Source organism: Eretmochelys imbricata, chromosome 18, assembly GCF_965152235.1.
Source record: "Eretmochelys imbricata isolate rEreImb1 chromosome 18, rEreImb1.hap1, whole genome shotgun sequence".
Taxonomy (NCBI): domain Eukaryota; kingdom Metazoa; phylum Chordata; order Testudines; family Cheloniidae; genus Eretmochelys; species Eretmochelys imbricata.
Window position 1 is genome coordinate 14,188,239 of NC_135589.1, and position 22,599 is coordinate 14,210,837.

At 40.3% G+C, this 22,599-nt stretch overlaps 1 protein-coding gene across 6 annotated transcripts in view; it reads left to right on the forward strand.

The window, feature by feature from the left end:
• Positions 1–22,599, forward strand: part of RERE (arginine-glutamic acid dipeptide repeats) — a 406,322-nt gene that overhangs the window by 266,544 nt on the left and 117,179 nt on the right. For all 6 annotated transcript variants that reach the window (XM_077837606.1, XM_077837604.1, XM_077837607.1 and 3 more), the window contains 2 exons: positions 3,760–3,884; positions 4,938–5,037. In XM_077837606.1, the coding sequence (XP_077693732.1) occupies positions 3,760–3,884; positions 4,938–5,037 (225 nt within the window). The remainder of the gene's footprint in view (positions 1–3,759; positions 3,885–4,937; positions 5,038–22,599) is intronic.

Sequence of the window (22,599 nt, forward strand, 5' to 3'; positions counted from 1 at the left end):
GTGTCCTGTCTTGAACTATTCTTTCTCCTTTCTGCTTGTTTTTTTCCCAATAGTCCCCTGTTAAACTAAACCAATATATTTGTACAGGGAACTTCAGTAACCAGGTCAACATACAGTATTCAAAAGTTGTTACAGACCAGCTCTAAATCTGTCATGGTTGTAAGGGGATGGTTTCCTTCTTGGAGGCAAGTAATGACCTCAACAAGGTATTAAGACAAGTGGATGAATAGCATGCTTTTGGTTGCATTCTTACTAAACCATTTTCCTTCACTTCTGCTTTGTACTGCCTGTTGTTGGTACAGGATAAAATCCTCTTTCTGAAGCAATGATTTTCGCTTTGGTGCTACAGTAAGTTTATTGTTTTAACTCCTTCAAGCTTGTAGGAGTGGAAGCTTATCTGTCTAGGACAAAAAACCCTCCTCCCAACGCCAAAAGGTTGTTTAAAATGATATAGAGCACAGTTCAACTTTGGGGCACCAGAGCTCAGGAGGATTATCAAGATCTTCTTGCTGGTCATGCCCTCTTCGCACAGGGACTTACAGTTGTGGTATCTTGTTTGCCTTTTGTAGGAACTTTATGATACAGTTGATGTGTGACCTTCTGACCCTGTAAAAACAGGGGAGGTTTAGATCTTTGATACAGAAGCCCTGAGTCCATTTTCTGAGTGCATTGTATGGTCTGTTGGCTGTGAAAGATGAGAGGAACCGGGAAGCTTGTAAAACCACTGTGGTGCCTTGGTCATTTCTGGTTGTCATAATACAGAGTGAGGAAGTAGGGATTGCAACTTCATAGCATTATGACTGATTGACTCAGACAAACAACCCGCTGCTGGACGTGGCTTTAGGGAAGTGTAAAAGCTCTTAGTTTGTTCCAACTTATTTGGGAAAATCTTTCCTGACTGTTGTAGATAATCTCCTTATACAAGAGCATGGACAGAGCTAGAACTAACTTTGACATGTTAGGGCAAATCCTTCCAATGGGAGTTGAGACCACTCATCCTCTTGTAAGATCGGGCCCTTGTGAGATATTCCGGCTGTGTTATCCATACAGACTCCTTTTTCATAGATTTCAATACTAGAAGGGACCACTGTGATCATCTAGTCTGACCTCCATAGAACTTGTGCAAACTAATTCCTCTCACACATCTTTTAGAAGAACATCCCATTTTGATTTAGAAATTGATAGTGATGGAGAATCCACCACAACCTTTTATAAGTTGTTCCAATGGTTAATTACGCTTAAAATTTTAACTCTTGTTTCCAGTCTGAACTTGTCTAGCTTCAACTTTCATCCATTGGCTTGTGCACCTTTGTCTCCTAGATTGAAAATCCCATTATCAATATTTGTTCCCCATGTCGGTACTTATAGACTGTAATTAAGTCTCCTCTTAACCTTCTTTTTGTTAAGCTAAATAGATCTGACTAAACAACTCGACCGTTATTTCTTGTGAAAGTTGAAGAATGTACATTCTGTGTAGCATCCTGGAGTATACTTGCTTTAAAAAACAGCCCCAAAAAAGTGACTAAAGCACATGTTACTTTTTAAATTAACGATACTGGCATTACTGTACTTAGTACTTCCAAAGCTACTTTCATCTGAAACTATCAGTGTACTTTACAGACATGCTTCATCTGCCTTGTGAGGCTTATTTACTAGCTATATTTTATAGATGGAAAAACTTGGGTACAAAGAAGAGTAATTTGGGGTACCTTCATTTTTGGTTGCCCGATTTTTGAGACTCTTAAGGCTCATGCGGGGCAGTGCAGAGCACCTACCTCTGCCAGTAACTTCAGTGGGTGTTAGAGATGCTCAACACTTGTGAATGTAAAACTCCAGTTGGGCACCTAAAATAAGGGAATATTTTCAGAAGCATCCACTAAAGTTGCTTGTCCAAGGTCAGCAAATGAATTGGGGTGTGTTTTCACTAGGAGGGGTAAAAAGGTATTTTCTCAACTCGACTTAACTAACTTGAGGTCCTAGTGAAGAGGCAGTTTGTAGGTTTCACACAACTCAGTAGGTCAAATAAAAGACAAGGCTCCCCCTTAGTCTTTAAGTTGATGTGCTAACACATGCGAAAACAGTAAGCTGCTTTGTCTTCAGTAGGATTTTTACCTCAAGTTAGTTAACATGAAGAACACACCTTTCTTCTCTGGCAAAGACAAATCCTTACGACAGATCCGGGATTAGAACCTAGGAATCCTGACTCTGAGCCACTGATCTAGCCAATAGACAACAGTGCCTTCTTTTTATTTGGATTGTAAGCTTTTGGGGGCAGGAATAGTCTGTGTATGTACAGCACCTAGCACAGTGGGGTCCTGGACCATGACTTGGGCCTCTTTGGGCTACTGTAATAAAAGTAGTAAAGATAAAGTATGTTCTGGTTGCAATAGTGCCCTGTTTTAAAATTCACAGAGCTAGATGTGGGATTCTGGTCTGTGAGTAGGGCTCCTAGGCACAGTGGTAATTCAAATACTACATTATGGTGATAGATGAAGGAAAACAATCAACGAATGTTTACTGTATACTCACTATGCTGACTGTTTCTGTTGTGTTGTCTGGTTTGCTAACAGCTCTGTGACATGACCCATTGAAGAGATTCTTTTTTGGAAACACAGTAATGAAGCTTGTTGGTCCTCGGGTATGAAAGGATGCTAGTTTGTTTAAGCACCTTGGCTGCTGGAAGCAGGTGCACAGTGTGTATATGTTTAATACACATCTCCACTGGCCGTGGGGGCTGTAATGTCTGCTTATCCTTCAGCAGTAGAAAATTTCAGTGATAAATCCATTTTCCTAGTGAAGAAGTAAAAAAAAATAGTTTGAAAAGCAGAAAATGAAAGACCTCTGAACCGATGACTTCTAATTACTGGTTGTATATAAATATTGCCTTTCAAAAATGTTTAGAATTGTAACTGTAAGAGGTAATTATAAGGCTTAAAAGCTGTTTCCAAAAATGATCTCCACTATCTTGTCCTATTTCTACAGATGACTAAACATGCTAATTGGGTCTCTTGGTACATTTGATGGCAGAGGTCATTTCCCTGAGCTATCTTGCTTTCTGCAAATTTCCTTGGGTCATTTTGGGGTTTTAATGATTTACTAAGGCCTTATTTGTAAATCTCAAACATGTTGGTTTTTACTGAGGAATTAAAATGAAGTAGATACCTCCCTAGGTAGTCATATGTTTGCCTCCTTTCATATTTATGGATTATGTGCATGCAGTTTATCCTTCCAAACAGTGGTTAGAATGGTTTCCTTTTAAAAAGTGGAAACAGCTTGTTTTCCCCTTCAGCAGAGGTTAAACTATCCTATGTTTGTGAAGGTGCTTTCATTTTTGTACGATGGAGGACGATGCTCACAGTATGAGTTTAAAAATGATTTAAAATAACTCCAGGCCATGGTGCTTGCAGTGAGATGCTTGCGCCTGGAATGTGCACCCTCAAGGCTTCCCTGTGAGTGCAATAGGAGATGGTGCTACCTAGTGATGTGTGCCAGCTGATGTTGCTGTTTTTTGAAAAAGGGAGGAAGCATGATCTTTAATGAAGGCACAGGACTAGGAGGCAGTAGATCTGGGTTTAATTACCAATACTGCCACAAATTCCCTGTGAAACCTTGGGCAAGTCACTTAGCCTGTCATTGCCTTAGTTTCTCCATCGGTGCAATGGGCATGATAACACTTCCCTCACAGAGAACTCCAATGTTCAGGCCACTGCATGATTGTTATCAACACTGTTTGTTTTAATTCTGTTTCAATTTTTGTAGGCCAAGCTTCCAGATTTGCAGCCGTTTCCTTCTCTGGATGGTGACACTGTGACACAACATGAAGAACTTGTGTGGATGCCAGGGGTCAATGACTGTGACCTGCTCATGTACCTCAGGGCAGCAAGGTACATGAAGCCAAGATAACCCAGCTTCCTCAGAGCACTCAAGCTGAAATGTGGGACATGGCATTAGAACATTGAGCTAAGGTTGCCCATCGTCCGGTGTAGAGGCGATATCACATTAGAATGTTAAGAAGTTGATTTTTTTAGGTTGGGAGCCAATGTCAAGACATGATGGTGTTACGCTAGCTCCAAAGCTATTTTGGGTCACAAAGGAATGTCACTCTGGGCTGTCTCTTTTGAACTGAAAACAAAGTAATTATATGTATAACATAAATAGTGATAGGTTTCAGAGTAACAGCCGTGTTAGTCTGTATTCGCAAAAAGAAAAGGAGTACTTGTGGCACCTTAGAGACTAACCAATTTATTTGAGCATGAGCTTTCGTGAGCTATAGCTCACTTAATCGGATAAATAATGATGTAATATCTAAAGTGTACAGGTCAATTAGGGAAGCAAAAGCTGTGAATAAAATAACCTTTACAGTATAGAATTCCTTCCTGTAGTAAATATTCTTTTGGCAACACTAGGTTGTACAGCTAAGGTTCACCCTAACACTATGAACTATGCCTAGGGAGTTGGATCAAACAATTCAGATCTTTATACATAAAGATCAGGCTCCCAAAATTGTGGGTCAGGCATTAACTCAGGACGTGTGGATAAATAATCATTTTTAATTTGTAATAAATGAATGACTTGGCACCCTACAGTTAGTTCCAAGACAGCTTGCTGACTTAATTAAACTAAAATTATGATGACAGGTAAGCTGTCTGGGGCAGGACTGCATCCTCATAAGAGGTGATATTCCTAGCACAATGCTGATTGGGCCTCTGGGTGCTCCAGTAATGAAGAATTAAATTATGCTAATATCGTCTTGGAGTGAGTCTTTGAATAATACCTTGAAAATTATCCAGGACTAAAAATAGTCCAATACTGAAGTCAGGCAGGTGGGCAAAGCAGAGCCCTAAAAATGGTGATTTATAGTGTAAGTAGCATTTATATATTGCAAAATGTGTACAATTAGAGGATGAATTGTTTCATTTTATTTTTCAACTATAAAGGAGCATGGCAGCTTTTGCAGGGATGTGTGATGGAGGATCCACAGAAGATGGCTGCGTTGCAGCCTCTCGTGATGACACTACGCTCAATGCACTCAACACAGTAAGTATCCAGAAGTGTTGACTCCGTAAAAGAGTTCCTTGGCTTTACTGCATTTTAAAGGGCCATCTAATGTATGCAGCACATGGATAACAGATTTATTAACCCTGAACTCGAGCATGTCTGGAGTCATAGCATGATCTCATCAGTAGCCTGGGACTTACTAGCTTCATGCCACTCAACACCTCCTAGTTATCTCCTCGGTCATCTGCAGGGTTCCAAGTGAGTATTTTTGAGAGAGAAATTACTGTTCTGTATTATAATCCGTTCATATGGGTCATTCCAGATTTAATTGTTATCTTCCGAAGTTTCCATAAAACATAGGGGATGCCTGACCTGACCATTGGTCTTTTCAATCATCCATTTAGCTCTGATCTGTTATAAATACCTGGTCTTTCATAAAGGAAGATAAACTGATAAAGCACTCAATTGCATATTGTCCAGTTCTTTATATGTGGGGAAAGATCTCCTTCTCACCACTCCACGGTGATCGCTTGGAAGCATGTGATTTGATTCTCTCTCTCTCAGTAACTTGTCTTCCATGGCTACAAATGCTGTTAGTGGCCCTCAAAAATATATAGTTCTTCTTAAAATCCAGGTACAGTAGTTGATTCAATGTTTTTGGTACTGAACAGCACCAGCTGACTCTATGTAACAATAATTATTTCATTTTATTACGAATAAATTTACATGTAAATTCATGGAGTGTCCTGTTCATATTTTAAGGAACAGGCTGAAAAAACTGTCTTGTGTAATGCCATATTTTTCAATAACTCAGTAAAATCTCATCTAGTTCTTCTTTCAAGGCTAAATAATCCTAGTTTTTGAAGTCTCACCACACAACTGATTAATTTAGTTGACCTTTTATTGGATATTTTCCATCTCCACTATTTCCTCCTTAACTTGCAATTTTTCTACTCTGAAAAGTCACCATGGTAAAAATGGCACCACTTTACGTATTGGGTCTGTTCCCTATATGTATTCAGAGTTGTATCCGCTGACTTTAGTGACAGATGAAGTTTTTATTCTTTTTTTAATATCTGTTCAACCTGCCAAGCAAATCCGGTTGGGAATGAGCTGTTGTATTGTTTCATTTTGTGCATAATCTACAAGATTATTTGCTAAATTCCAATCGCTCACACCTAGGAAAGCTCACCAAAGGTAATGGGGCTTGTACATGTGTAGGTGAGATCCTAGTTTGACCTACAGAACCTTTAGTACTGGTGAGCACATGCGAGATGAAAAAAAACAAAGCAAAACAGCTTGACTCTTAAAGTATGTCTACATTGCAATTAGACACCTGCAGCTGGCCCGTGCCACTGACTCTGGCCTGCAGGGCTTGGCCTAAAGGGCCGTTTAATGGCAGTGTAGACATTAGGGCTCTAGGAGCAGAGCCCGGTCTCCAGCCTGAGCTAAAACATCTACACTGAAATTAAATGGCCTTAGCCTGAGTCCCACAAGCCCGAGTCAGCTGTCATGGGGCCAGCCACTGATTTTTAATTGTCGTGTAAAGATACCCTTAGAGCCCGGGTTAAAGTTGCAGAGCTGCCAGCTAGAAACTGTTTTGGCTGAGTACATTCTATGGAATTGTTGAGAGACTATAAACTGGATTTTCCCAATGCAGTTTTTACAGAGCTATTCTTCAGAGTGGAACTACACTTTAAGGGGAGGATTACCAAACCAGACAGTCGTCCTGACGAGGATATGTTGTTCGATTTTCTTTCATCCATTTTTTTAATTCACTTGTGCATTCTATTTTTAAACTGCTTTGCTGCAGACTGGACCAGCATCTTCATTTAGCGATCCACAATGACTCTTGTCACTGTCCTCAAAAGAATCATGTGGGGTCAGAGCGCCAGAGCATACATGAGAAGTTGAGACTACTTTTGTCCACTGTGCAAGTTAATCTGCTCCCACTAACCAAAAAGAAACTATTTATTGATACCAGCAAAATTCACCAACGTCTATTCTACTTCTGCAGATCGTTTAATAGTAAATAATATCAATGCTAACCTGGGGTACTGTGCTATTAACTTTCGTACCCTCTGAGAGGCAGACATTCTCTATGGCTGTCTCTAATTGCTTGAGTAATTTTCTTCCTATTTATTTATTTATTTATTTATTTAGGCAGTTAACAAGTTTACAAATCATTGGCATGTAGGTATCAGAAATAGAGCAATAACAATTACAACAGTGAGTTTATTTTTTTGTTTAGAGAACATTATGCAGTAATATAATAATCAAAACTCTCTTTAACAGTGTTAGTCGTAGTTGTATTTATATTAGTGTAGTGCCTAGCTGCCTAGCCATAGATCAGGACCCCATTGTGCTAGGCAAAGTATACGGTAAGCTTCTTTACACCATCCAGGATGTGGTGTTTCTGGTGATTTTATTAAATTGATGAAGCTACTGATCCTACTCATATCTGTCAAACCAAGCATGTCTATTAAATGTAATCAGCGAATTTTTATCCCACAGCAGGCATTTCCTTGCTTGTAGCTGTTACAGAACTATTTTGCTTAATATATTGTCTTGTAATGGAACCTTACCAAAATTTTCCAAATGTTCTAAATGTGTGTGGAATTTATGTGGACTTTCAAAAGGTTGGTTTGAGGGAGAAATTTTTCTTTTTTAGGGTCACTTTCAAGTTAAAAACATGAATTTTTCATATACAAATGTCCTTACCTATGTTACATTAGCTTACTAACCAGCATTTAAATATTATATTTTAGTTCTTGACTTTTTTGCATTTCATTCAGTTTGGGACAGTAAAACAGTAGTCATTTTCTTTGTCTGGTTTTCATGCAATATACCACAATGCTTCAGTGACTGGATTTAAAACATTCCCCTGCAGCAACACCAAACTAAAAACTTTTTTATTTCTATTATGTTTTGTAAAAGTCTTTCCAAATAAAAAAATACACAACATAAAATAAACCCCAAACTTGAATCCAAACTACCTGACTACTTCCCTTTAAGAAGAGCTGTGTGTGGCTTGAAAGCTTGTCTCGCTCACCAACAGAAGTTGGTCCAGTAAAACATATCACCTCGCCCACCTTGTCTCTCTTTAAGAAGTCATGCTTGTTTGACCCTATCATGTGTACTTATTCAAGTACTACACTTAATTAGCCTGCAAGTCCATTTTAGAATTGAGATAAAACTCGCTGGGCTTCCATTCATAGGCTCTCCCACAGCTCCTTTCTTTAAAAGATAGACAACGTGTTAATGATTTTCCTATATTCAAGAACAGTTGCCATTTTAAGGCTATATTGCACATCCTCAACTGTTTTTCAGCTATTTTACATTTTGATTCCGTCCTTTCCCTTGGGACGGATGCCATCTGGTTCTGTTGGCTTACTGCTCTGGAGCATTTTAAGTTGCTCCATGACTTCCTATTTAGAAGACTCAAATCTCTGTTAACACCAGTAATCACCAAAGAGCTCTTGGAATTGGAATTTTCCTCCTTGTCATCGATAGTAAAAGTTGAATGCAGAAACTTCATTTAACTTCTCTATCCTCTTTAATTACCCCGTTAATTCCTTGGTGGTCTGGAGGGCCTGTGGTTGTGCTTGCCAATTTCTTGCATCACAGGCTTATGAGTTTGTCTTGATATATTTGGTTGATCTGTTCTTCTTTTTCCCCCTTTGTATTTTTAATATGCATCTTATCTAGCATCGGCTGTTTTTTCCAGTCAGTTTATGTTGATCGTATTGGATTTCCACTTTGTAAGTCTTTTAATAAACCTAATAAACTTCTGATTTACCCCTTAATTAAGCTAGTTTTATTCCTCTGTTTTTGCACTTTATATTTTTGATTGCTTTGAGGTGTGTAAACCATCTGTGCCTTTTATATAGCGTCTTGCATATCCACAAGCTAGATCTTTACACCTTAAGTCTTATTTACTTTACTGTTCTGACAGCTGCTAACCGTTCCTCATAATTTTTATGTCTAGTCTTTTCAAGTTGAGCACTACAGAGCTGCCCTCTTATGATATCTTATTGTTCAGTGGTCACAGTTGCCCAGTGAAGTTCTTACATTCACCTTTTTTTTCAGTGATTACATAAGATCTGCTGCTTTCTGTAGGCATTTTGGTAGAAGTCCTCTGTTCCTCTCTGCCTGGAACTATCCTCCTCTCTACCACCTTCTCAACCATGCAGAGCTGGAACCATCCATAATTTCAGCTAAGTAACTTGGCCTGCACATGGGCTGGGTAGCACTTCCAAAAGGATTATATAGTGGGCTTGACGTAGGCTGCTGGATTTCTGTCATGTTCACTGGTTGTTCACTCTTGAATCCAGGTACTCAAGATATATTTTTGGAGCGCATTCTGTATAAATGTTACATGCATCGTGTTTTAGAAGTTCCTGAAGATACCTACATATAATTCATATTTCAGTTTTGTTTCTCTATATTAAAATATCTTTTTTATGAGTGGCAGTTTCCCACTATCTGAAAATGCATTTAATCCAGTTAAAACTAGACTGTCTAAGTAGCCAAGACCTGTCTAGAAGGTTGATTTGAGTTACAGCAGATTCCACTTAATGTAGGTGTGTGATGTTCTGACAAAGGCTGTAAGAGCTTAACCAGCCATCAAAGTCATTGAGACATCAGTGGGTGCATGACTGAGCCCTAAGTTTTCATCTGGCAGGTGCTGTTGCCTGAGCTGCAAAGAATTTTGTTTTCTTGACGTGATGCCATCTTCCCTCCTCCTCCAGTGTCTGTCCACTTAGAGCAGGGTTTGGGTTTGCCCAACAAGCTAGTTATGAGCAGCTGATGCTGTACTAAGTTGGTTTTTGTTTAGAAATTATGATATGTAGTTTGGAAGATTAATGGAAAAAATTGATATGCCGTATGATTTCTTATTATGGAAATCCAATAAACTTCAGAGCAGCACTTCATATAAATCAGACTTGACAAGCTCCTTTGCTAGTGTTTTATTTATGTAATAACAGAGTGCTGTAGCCCACAGTATGATTTATTGTTAATTATACCAGATAGAAATGAAGATCAGGGATGATGCCATGCAGCGTATATTTTCTAGTATAACAACTCCTTCCAGTGATTATTTACGTAATAGCATGGGTAAATTTCAGCTTCCATTCCCTGATTTTGATGTCAGGTTTTCATGCTGTATTTATAATGCGTCTCCCAGCAAATCAAGAGCAGCAGAAGTTTTCATTTGGAGATCATTGACCCCCTAATGCATTTTGGCTGTCACTTTGGAGTGGGGAAAAAAGCCACCTTCAGAGATTCATCAACAATGCTTCCTTTTTAAATAGTGGAAAATCTCGTGCTACTGCTGTTGAAAGAGTAGCATGGGAGAGAGAGTTCTGCTGTCTGACTCTTTAAAACTAGTTTAAAAAAACCACTTGTGAATATGAAGGTTTTGATAATATATTAGATCTTTTAGAATGTTAGTCATGTGAAGTGAGAGCATTGATTTTCAGCAGAGAAAGTTCTGGTTGTCAGATCTTGCATTCAACCACAACATCTTACTCATCGATCATAAAAGGGGAGACAGTGGAGTATCGTAGATTTGTGTGTAATAGTAAAGCAACCCCACTTGATTTACCTTGTGAATTGGAGAAATACATGGCTGCGGCTCCTGGCCTCTCTTTTGGGTCAGTGTGGGTAACATCATGAGACATTCAGAGAGCCAGGATAATTAACATGAATTCTTTATATTAATATTAGTGATACTTTGTACTTACATAGCCCTTTTGGTCCAGAGCTTTCCAAAGACCAATAAGTGTCTTCTTTTTAAAAGATGTCTTTATGCAGAAGAGCTGGGACTTGAAATTAGGAATTTTTGGATTCCAGTATTTTCTTGTCCTCTCCAAAGTAATGACAAAATTTTTATCTACTCACTTAAAAAAAATTCTCCTGCAATGAGTCTTTCCAAGTCAGGTCAATTTAATTTAAAACTATTTTAGCACTCTCATTTTGTGCAATTATTAATGAACTTACAAATGAGTAGCCCACTCCAGCAGCACATTAGATGTGGAAAAGGCTTTTGACTGCAGTGCGAAGGGCTAAGAAAAAACTCTTGCAGATGTATCTTCTTATGAATTAGTGATAACAAATTAATATATATAAAGCCAAACCATTTCACTCACTGTCCTAACTGCTTGTGAGCGTTGGGGAGAGCTAAATAGTTTGTTCTGCCTTCCACACCAGAGAGAGCTGCATTTCAGTGGTGGGTAACTTAATCCAACTGTGTAAGGTCAGATTGGCTCACAAGGGACAGAAGTTGCAGTTTTCAAATGAAAAGATGAAGACGGGCGGCCCTGCAGTCCAATCTGATCCTATTCCAAGCTTTCAGTTTGGAGTAAACAGTGTAACTAGCTGTGTATTTATGATGCTTATGCCTTCTCTCACTCCATTGTACACCCATACAAGCACCAGATGAAATGTGTCAATTTTGCCAGACCTTTCCTAAAAGTGGGAAATTATATACCCGAACAGCCCCTTCTGTTGAGACTGGAAAAATATTTGGAGGCGTGCTTGTAGCACTCATGGTGGATCAGCACCCCATGTCCACGTTTCATTCTTCCTGTTCAAAAAGCAGTGAAGGCATATGGGAAGATATACAGATCTGGCCTATCAGAGGACTGTTTGTTGTGTCAGGCAGCTCCGTGTGTTTTTCACATGCCCTTTAAAAAAATATATTCTTGGAGAAAGTATTAAAATTCTTCTCAAAGAGTGTCAAAGGGAGAATTGACATGGAATTTGCCTTTATTGGCTCACAAATCAGTAAGCATAAAAGAACAGATTAACAAGAACACCAGAAAACATACAGACATCATCTTAATAAGCGCCAAGATTTAAAATGATCCCTCAGCATCAGGAGGACTCATCTCAACTGCATGTAGAACGCTGGATTCATTCCATCCTTATGACATACAAATCTGAAAGAGTATTTGCCTCCCCACATAATAGGAGGATGAGCCCTTTTCTTAATATCTGGAGCCCTATAAATCACTTCCTTAATTAAAATTCATAAGCAGTAAGTGCACGTTGTACAGCCATGTCTACATACTGCGTGTCCATGTAATTTACTTCAGTTTAATTTATACTAATGCATTAGGTGTCCTTTCTCGTCTTTTCTTTGTGTGTATTTTGTTAAAAATGCAATAAATTTTTAAGTCGTAAAGAGAGAAATGTGTGTCATGTGAGTGGTTATGCAGAACGGTCGGGGGAAGCAAGTAATAAAACTTTTTTTATTGTACTGGTAAAGAAGTGGGACATTCAGACTAGCAAGCAGTAAGCCTCCAGCTCCAATGTATGCATTTTTGAGATGCAGAGCAAAAGTCAACTGTGCATTTCTGTAAAGTGGGTAGTTCCTGGACTGTGGTCCACAGATTATTTGTTGGTGGTTTGTTGCGATCTCACTGGTCATGTAGTGCAGGCTCCTCCTCTTTGCTTTCAGCATCTGACTGGCATCAGATGAAGCTAAAGCTCCGTTAAATGCTTTCCTGTTAATATTTTTCCATGTAAATTGCCATAGTTGCCACAGGGGTTTGTGCAGCTGTGAATGGGAGAGGAAGTGGTCTAATGATTGCAGATGGGAGGGCAAGTGTCTGTGAGACAATCACTGAATTGAACCATGCTGTTAAAACCCTCTTTTAAGTAACTTAAACCTCTGCCATTTCACAGAACCCTGGGTAGTACCGGTATTTCCTATTTTCATTTTGCTTTTGGCCCTGGCGCTGCTAGGTGCTGCGTGCTCTCAACTCCCCATTAACTTGAACAGCAGTTGAGGGTGTTTAGCACCTTGCAGGGATCGAGTCCTGTAGTTGAACCCAGCAGACGGAACTGCCCGAAAGTAAAGAAAGTTAAGTAGCACCAGCATTGGAATGCATATATTGAGACAGCGAAGTCATGGTTCCCGGAATTAGGAAGGTCCAGATGTCTTTGAATGCTCCTGCAGTCTCCAGTCTGTCCCCCCTTTCATTTTTTTTCTCAGCAATGTCTCATCCGGCTTTGGAGCTCAGAAGTGCAATACAACGCTCCTTCTTTTGTGTGCTTTACCCAAGAAGATCTGGGCCTTCGTATGTGTCTTCCAAACTAGAGAGAAACCACCTTTGTGACAGGGTCCTGGCTCCCAGAGTTTGGAAGACATGAATTCTTGCTGTTCTTGTAACTTTTTATTTCACTTACAAACTCTCAAAAATCCAGTTTATCTCAGAAGTCAGTCTCCGAAAATAACTCAATTGGATGCCTTCATGTGGGAGAGGACTTAGGATAACCTGTTTTCTCTTGATAAATATTTTGGACACAGAGGATCAAATGCTACAGTCCTTGCTCTGATTAAACTCCCATTGATTTCCCATGGAGGTCGGAGTTAAGACTGCAGTATTTGGCTTTCAAAGTTTAAGCATTTTCAAGTTAGGGGGCAAGAGAGTTGAGAAGGACTTCCTCTTCTTCAACCCCCCAGCCCTCTCTGTAGCCAAGTGAGTACTGTGGCTGTTCACGGGATTCCTCAGCACTTTTTGCTGGCTTATGAGTGCTTTGTCTTTCATAATGCAGGAAAGCAGAGCCAGGTGATCTGCTGTGTTATGCTATTTGCCTTCGTCTCAGGTCCCTTTTGAGTACTACCCCTGCTTTTGCCTGTAAGTTAAACCACTTGTGGCATGCACCCTAAAAGCGAGTCCATTCACTTCTCCGTTTGCCTCTTTAATGGCTGCTTGACAAATAGCAAATCTTCTATTAAGTTCACCCTCTCCAAAGAAATGAGAGCCACTGTCCATGAGGTTGCCTGAGGCGAACGCATGGAAGGCGCGGGAGCCGCAGGGTACTACAGTACCTCATGGTGCCTACAGCTTTGCTCCCTATTAGGAAACTGCATAGGTCCTTTTACGAGGTGTATTTTTACTGGAGATTGGGGTAGCATTGTGGAATGAACAGTCTTTCTAGCCAGAATTTGGGTATCTGAAAGCAGGAAAAACAGATTTTAAAATGTCTGTGAGGATAAATCGCAAATGCGTCTGCTGAGCTTGCCAGCTCCACAGCACCATCCAGGAAGGGAGCCTCTTCATGCTGCTGCATTGTTTGCAGAAAAGAAAAACGGCTGAGCAGGAGGTTTAAAACATCTGCACAGAAATGCCTCCCTGCTCTGGGGTTAGGAAGATGGTGTCCCAGATCTGCCAAGCCATGGAAAAATCTCGGTATGGTGAATACTGAACATGAATATAATTTCTAGAGCTAGAAAGCCCTGCTGTGTGTGTGAGAGAGAGAATTTCTGAGTAGATTCTCCACATAGTGATGGCCGGTTAATTTTTAACTAGTTGAAAACTCCTTTCTGGACTTCAAGTTTATGCAAAAAAGAAAGAAAATGCACTTGCTTCTGCCAACTTCCTTTTTCCGCATCCTTCTCCCATTGACCTTAAAATCATTGCACAGAGCTTTTAAGGGCACCATTCTCAGATTCCAGCACAGGAAATGGTTAATTTACCCACCTGTCCTTATTGTGCCTATTTTCTTAAGTAGGGCCCTGACAAAATTCAGTTTGAGGTTTCTGTGCTGACCCAGTTCAGGGCATGCGTCAAGGGAGCAGTTGTTTTTGGAAGATCAGATTATTTGGAGTGGGACAGTGCATGTTTTCCCTCCCTGCTTTTTCCTTCAGAAATGCTGCTTGCTACCTTATGCGGGTATGTTCCTATCCAAAACTCAGCCTACCTCAGTGCGTGGTAGGAATTTCCCCCTACATTAAAAACTCAGATTTTATAAAGATTTGCAGCATTGGGACAATAACAAATGTGGGTGGCAGCTAGAGATATAAGATGGCAGAACAGTAGAAGGAAATTTAAAGTGACAGCATGCACTGTGCCCTTAACAGTGAATCTCAAGGCTTTTGTCATTTGACATGCATGTTGTTTGTATTTGAGGAAGTGAAAAGCCAGTAGCTCCCTATTTATTCCTTATTGTAATTGAGGAGCCATGTACCTATACTTATTACACCTCTCGCCATGCACCAGTATACAAGATGAAATGATTACATACTAATATGGGCTGGTTCCTTTTATGAGTAGGATTGTTCAGCATTTCTGTAACAATATTACATGGCAACATGTCATTGTGAGTGACAAATGTGACAGTGTAATATCAACTTAGGGAAATTCAGTTAGAAGTAAGATGTCACCCAGACAAATTACTGCCTGTTTTAACGTGCCCTTAGACAGATTTTCTTGTTCATTAACTAAAGACAAGGTTGAAAGCCTAAGAAACGTATTTAAATATACGTTAGCATTTATTATGATTACTAGTTTCCCTTTTGCATGCTGCTTCATCAGTGGTTAGTCTCAGGGTTCAAATAAGGTAGCATAATACCCCAAGGGCAATCACTATCTGCCTGGGCATGCTGTTAAAACTAAGCCTCTTCTGGTGCACAGGGCATTTTTGCCACTTTGAATCTTCACTCATTCTTATCTTTTCTCTTGGAAAAACCTTTCTGTGCTGCTGGATTTATTTGTAAGATAATTCACAAATTCAGCTAAACTGTTGAACAACTAGTTTAAAAGGCCTGTTTGCAGCTGTAAAATTTGGCCCAACTTTAAACTACTTTGTAAATATTTTTGATATATATAAAATATCTAGATTTTTGGCAGAAAATGTGTGAAAATCTGTTGCGAGAACCTTCCCCAGCACTATTCAGCTTGCCCAGTGACAACAGTTATTTGTTATGTCAGACCAAAGAACCATAAAACCCCTCTACAGTGTCAGTTCCCCCATGTGTTCCGCCTTTAGCAATTAACGCCAGTTTCTAGAGCTGTGCTTGTTCCTGATGAATGGCTGTCCCACTTGTAGTGCATGGGAAATAGTGTATAACCAAGGCATCCATTGTGTCATCTGTATCGCTAACATTTAGATCATTACGGTGATTGGCGCTATGTAGAAACATTAAATAGATTAGAAATGGGGACAGAAGTGGTGAGACCTCTGTCAAAGAGTGGGAGGGGGAGATTATATTTTCAAGCTTCTACAAGTACCAGAAACTAGAGCTTTAAGGAAATAGACCTGGTTCAGTTTTCCTTTGAGCTTCTTGGGAAGTGATGTCTCTGGTCACCTGTTGAACCTTTTTGTAGACATCGTGAGTTCTATTGACCTGTCAAGAAGCTCATAAGGCCCTTATAAATTAGGACATACCAGCGAGAAAGACAGGCATGTTGTCAAAACAAATCTCTCCATGTGCAGTCTTTCTGTATTGGGTGGGTTGGGTGCTGGGTTGGTTTATGGGGTGCTGGGTTGGTTTATGGGGTGCTGTTGTCCTCAGGCGGTAGAGGGAGTCCCATGGAGTGGTATTGGTGTCTGCATTAGAGAAGGCAGTCTGTTATTCAGGCCAGGCTTTCTGGTGTGTTTGCAGCAGATGGGGAAGAGTTAGGATTTCAAGGATGGGAAGAGAGCCCTGGAATTAAGGAACATGGTATCCTTGGGCACAATTCTTAATTCAGTGCCAGATACAGTTAGTGAAAACACATACTTCAGCACCTGTGAATAAAGCTGCAAATTTAAAATGCATGTTTCACTGTTTTATCGTATAAAGTATACTCACCATTGTGCGTGTTCTGCGTGTTTGTGGCAAATAAAAGTTCCATTTTACTGCAGCATATTGACAGATGATAGGTACTTTATGGGGATGATATTTCCAGATACAGCTCCTGAAGAGACACTGCATCAAACTGGAATGTTTCAATCATGTTACGGGGGGGGGGGGGGGGAGCAGTCTGAATTAGGTTTAGCATTAAATTAGGCCCTTAAAAGAGAAGAGGTTTCACCAGAAGGCTTTGCCTCTCAGTGTAACAGTGTTTCTCTTGTTGTCTCTTTCATTGATCCTTATCTTCTGTTTCCTCTGTCTTCTTGACCATTGCCGTCTTAAACACCTGGCAGTTTTTCAGGGACAACCTTGAGTCTTGACTGTTGTCCATTGCAGCGAAAGATATGCAAACTCATCCAAACATTTCTTTTTCATCCAAGGCCAACAGCCCAATCTAGCAGCCTAGGGTCCCCTTCATCACTCAACACCACATCCCTGAATTCTAATGCTTTTATAGGACCTGTAGATCAAAGAGACTAGCAAGACACTTTTATTGAAACGAGGCATAGATTCTTCTGTAGTCCCTCTTGCACCCTCCGCCCACGCAAGGAGAATGACGCATCTGCGTAAACTGAAGCTATGTCTGCCCTACAAGCTCTGCAGTGGCCATGCTGCAGCTACACCACTGTAGTGCTGTAGAGTAGACACTTGCTGCAGCAACAAAAGGGGATTGTCCATCGCTGTAGGAAATCCACCCGTCAGCGGACAGTAGCTAGGTCGATGGAAGAATTCTTCTATTGACCTAGCGGCGTCCAGACCCGGCTTTAAGTCTGTTTAACTGTGTCTCTTAGGGGTGTGCATTTTTCACACCCCTGAGTGATGTAGCGAGGTTGACCTAAGTTTTAGGTGTAGACCAGGCCTGAGAGAGAAATGAAGGCGCTGGTGCTGAAATAGGGACTTTATGTAGAATGTTTTCTGTGCTCTAATAGGAAGAAAATCTTGTTCCCCATGAGGAACATAGTGAAAGACATAAAGAGTACATTGGATTGGAGGAGATGGTAATACTTAGCATATACCACACCTCATGTTTTCAGATTGGCTTATTAATATTAAATAAGGCCTAAAACACCACTGTGAAGTAGCAGTGGTGGTATTTACTTAGTGCCAAAAATAGGTAGGCCAATCTTCACTTTAAACATGCGAAAACTGAGGCACAGAAGAGTGATGGCACTTGTCCAAGGCACCGAATGAGTCAGTGGAAGAGCAGACGCGTGAACTCTGGAGTTCCTGGATTCCAGTACTATTCTTTTACCACTAGAAACGCTGCCTCCCTACAGCCATGAATATAGTTTGTGCTGTTTGAAAAATCACTGCTACTTTTATTTGACTCTTCTGGGTAGATTTCAAGTTAGTTTTGTAATACCATACCACATTATACTAGCAATCACGCCCCCCCCGCCCGCCCCCCTCCCGGAAATCTAACGATGGTCTAAATGGACTCCAATTATTTAACATTGTAGTATGAATGCAGCCTAACTCAGATAGGCTTTTCGACAGGGATCATAATGACTGTAATTGCAAAAGGATGCCTTGCTGAAGTAGGAGCTGCCAGATGTAATGCCATTCTGATCTAAAAAGGTCACAGTAAAAGGGACATTTAAATTAAGTTATAAATTACAATTGAAGAACAATATTTTGATGTGAGAGACCAGAGATGTCAGAGCCGGGAGATGTAATTCATGGATTCATTACAGAACAGAGGTGCCTGACAGCTGAGCCATGCCAAAAGGAAAATTTATTTGCAACATCACGCAGACAGAAAATGGCAGCTCAGATGAGAAGCTGGAATAGAAACTTGAAACCTTGTGGTAATGTGCAGAGTTTATGCTAATAAGTCTTGCCTGAGATCCAGAGATGTTTAATGACTGTTGTAATATAAATGAGATGCTTGGACGTGTGCACATTTGGAATTTTTTTCTTTAAATTTAAGTCCTGTGCTTTTCTGTAGAAAAGATAACTTCTGCATTATAAAGTGCAAGTACATTCATGTCTGTCCGTTCCCTTCATTGCATACTGTGTGTATGCATAAGATTGCTGAGGTCTCAGAATTATTTAGGCAGCAGGATTTGTGCTCAAAACAATGATTCTTTACATGACAGCTTGGGAGGGGAGTGGGGAAAGTAATTTAGTGTTTCTAGCAATACCTTGAAAAGTGCAACCAGAAGTTAATTAAACTGTAGGCAGTCATCATTAGCTATTATTTATATGTTCAAGTAGCTTGCCAATAAAGTGCTTATATATATTAAATTACTGAAAGTAATAAGCAGAGAATGATCCATCAGTCAGACTGAGGAAAGTGGATTTAACTCTGATAATTATATAAAAATATATTTTTCTTTCTGGTTTATAGTCTTGCTCCAAGCTCTAATCAAGGCATTTTCTCCATTAGACGGCTGATTTTCTCAGGAAGGTGTAAAATGGTATCCGTGGTCACGTTCGTATCTGATTGACCTGACTCTTCTCCCTCCCCCGAGAGGCACAAGGAGGGGGTGGGCTCAGGGGCCCAAACCCCAGCCTTGGCCCCTGACTGGGGTAATGGCTGAACCCCTTCCTTGCTGGGATGTGTGTGATGGAGGGGCATCCAGGTCAAATTTGAGTGCTTTGCAGCCTGGTACTCTAGGTTGCAACACCACTCAAACATGGGGGGCCAGGCTGGAACATGGGCCCTCTTGTTAGCAAAATTCTTATTGCACCCCTGTCTCCCCCACTTCCACGTTGTGGGTCTTGAGATTGTCATTGGTATGGCAGCTTGGTGCAAAGTTAATTCTGATCCTCTATCCTGGACTATTCAGGACTGTCATGTTGGTCTGTTAACTGTTCTGTGCTTTTAAACTGAGGTGGCTGCCTGTTAGTACAGCCCATTGCTTCTGGTCTTCTCTGGTTATTCTTCTGTCTCTAATTGAGTTGTTTCATAAAGAGAGAAGGAAAATTTGCTGGGTTCCTTCAGGCAAGATACGGATTCCGTCCATGAGTCACGATGCGGTTTGGGCAGAACACAGCAGGGGGTGGGGGAGAACCCTTGCCATTTTTGTCACTACAAAATTTTTAAAGAGAAAAGGCATGCTTAATTTAGTAACAGAAACCATGTACAGGCTGTACTATAGCAACAAATACCTAGCCCTTGCTACTTGCAGTCGTGCCTATCCCAGTGCTGCAGTGCAGGCAAGGAAGAAGATCAATGTGTGCCAAATAGAAAAGACAAAAATATTGTTTTCAAGCTTCTAAGTGGGTATTGCATGCTCCGGAAGGCTTAGGAAACAAAAGTGATAAAAGCAGTTAAAAGTCAGCAGTGCTGTTTGAGTGGTAGGATTTAGGCGCAGCAGGTCTGGCATTCTCGTCATATTGCTTGACTTTTGGCTTAGGAAAGATGGACTCAGATTGTTGTTTCACTTGCATGGAAGCAGAGTCATGGGAGCTGTCACTGATGTAGGCAACAGAGGCAGATTTACAAGCCAATGCTCTGTTGTACATTGGAATTTCTACCTGTGGAAGTGCATTTAAAAGCTGTGTTTTCTATTAAGCAATTGCAGGTCATGCATCTCCCTGACTTACAAGAGTGAGAAGGCAATATTGATGTGTCTGATGTGTTCATGTTCGTAGCTTGCAGAGATGAGGCATCTGTTGAAGGGAGATGATGTTGGAGTTTGAGGCATTGTTTTCTGCAGTAATTCTGTGAATGTGTGTGCCATTGTCCTTGTTGCAATTGTGGTGAAGAGTATTTTTCTTTAACCTTACAGTAGGTGCCATAGAGCAGGCTGAAAATAAACCATGAGAAAATTCGTCTTAGAATTTCCTTTCTTTATTCCTGTGATGTTACCCAAAGGGAATCAGAGCACTCTTCTCCATACTATAACTCTATAACTTATGCTGGTGGAAACACTTCCGTCATACAACTAATTAGGGAGACATTTCCTAATATAGTTATAAAAATTCATTCTAGGTGACATACCAGAGGTCTTGGCCGGCGGTGACCTTTTATTTTTACAGGCAACTTAAAACTCTCTTAACAGAATAGTAATAGTGGGACATTTGAGATATAACTAGCTAGGCAAAGAAGAGCAAATAACTAAGCAGAGTTCATTTTTCCAAGAGAAGTTTAACTTTTACCCTTCAGTTTTGAAACTTGTGGGGACAGATCCTTAGCTGATGATTTCGAAGGAGTTAAGCTGTTTTACACCAACAGCGGGCGATGCTGTAGGAATGTCTTCTTATCCTAACTTCTGGGAGCATTCAGAGCAGTTCAGGAGGTTTTGTAAAATAATTTCCTTTTCCCCTCAAACAAGTCTTAAGTCTCAATTAGCTGTTGCAGCATGAGAAAGAAAAATGATAGTAGTAATATGCCTTTGTTTTGGAGATAATTGGTTTACTGTTGTCCTTGGGAATACCTCTCTCTTTTCCTTATGGTACATTTGTTTAAAAGACATAAAGCAGGCTCCAGGTCAGTCTTCATGTTCCAAAATCCAGTATTTTAAAATTTGTTATCTAAATCCATATTTAGGTATCTAAATAAAGCCCAGATAGTGGAGCCATTTTGCACACTGCTTAGCATCAACTCACCTGAGTATTCCTATTGATGTTAGTGTGACCCTGTGAGTAAATGTTCACCATCGCTTTGTGAGTTAGGATTCACAATCTGGTCCTGAATGGCTAGACTTTCAGAGACGATAAGTACTCACTGACTTCAATGCTAGCTGCCAGTGCTCAGCATTTCTGGACTTCAGGCTGCTTATTTAGGTGTTGAGATATGGCTGTAGATGCTTAATTTTAGATACTCCATTTTGAAAAATGTAGCTCATCTGTGTAACTCAACAGCTCAGGTATAAAAACCAAAGTTAACAATGGACTAGCAGACAAAGTAACCTACTCAAGATATTGTGATTTTAAAAAAAAAAAAACTGGCTACAGTTCATATGCAGCAATTTTTTCTCCTTTACTAAAAACAGACTGGTTTTTGGTGTGCTTGTGCCACTATTGGGTTGATCTTTGTGGACTGTCACTGTTCATTCTGTGGGTTCTATGACCTAAAAATGGAGACGGTAATACAACACCTGGGAAGGTTTCTCACTCGGGTGTGTTATCTAAAATTTATCTTTTCATGCAGATGACATAGAAATGACATAAATTTACCCAATAGACCACAATGGCTCATGTGAAATGGTTACTGTCTATTCTGTACCATCCGACATCCTTCTGTGGTGCAGTTTAAAAAGAAAACTTGTTTTTTAAAAGAGCAATATGCACACGCACCCAAAAACTATTTAAAAGTTTTAAGGCTTGGCCAATTTGACAAAAGCCTGGAAATCAAAGTGAAGACGGACGTTTTGTCCCCAAATCCCACAGATGTGCTTTCTTTTCACAGCTGCATGAGCTGTGTATCAAGTTTCAACCTTTGATTTCAGTTTCCCAGCTGTTGCTGACTTGCCACAGCCTTCACAGGTTTTAAACATTCTGCTTTGTCGATTGAAAACTTAACAAAGTTCTGGAGCGGTGCTGGCTCTTTTATGTCAGGTTTTTCTATTCAGTTAATATCTAGATGTGACAATGTCCCAGGTCAGTAAAGATACATGTAAGGGTGGAATACTTAGCTGTAAATGCCATCTTAGTAGCAGGACATGCCATTTGAACACCTTGAGTTTATTCCTTCTGTAACTTCAGTGCTCAAGAGCTTTTATAAAGAACTTAACGATTGTGGGAGCTATCCGGATCTGGCTTTCAGTGGACATTAGCTCATATGTTGACCTGGATTTTATGGGTTAGTTGTTATGGCTCGCCATTGATTGCATCCGACCAGAAGATTCCTGGTAGTAACATTCCTATTATAAGTACCTTAACTTAACATACTCTCACCCTTCCTTGAGAACCGGGTAATAGGAGGTGAAGGACCAGCCTTACTCCTGGTATGCCCGATAACACGATGGTGCTGGCTTCCCCAATAGTTAGGAATGTTGAGCAGTTATACTGTACTGCACAAG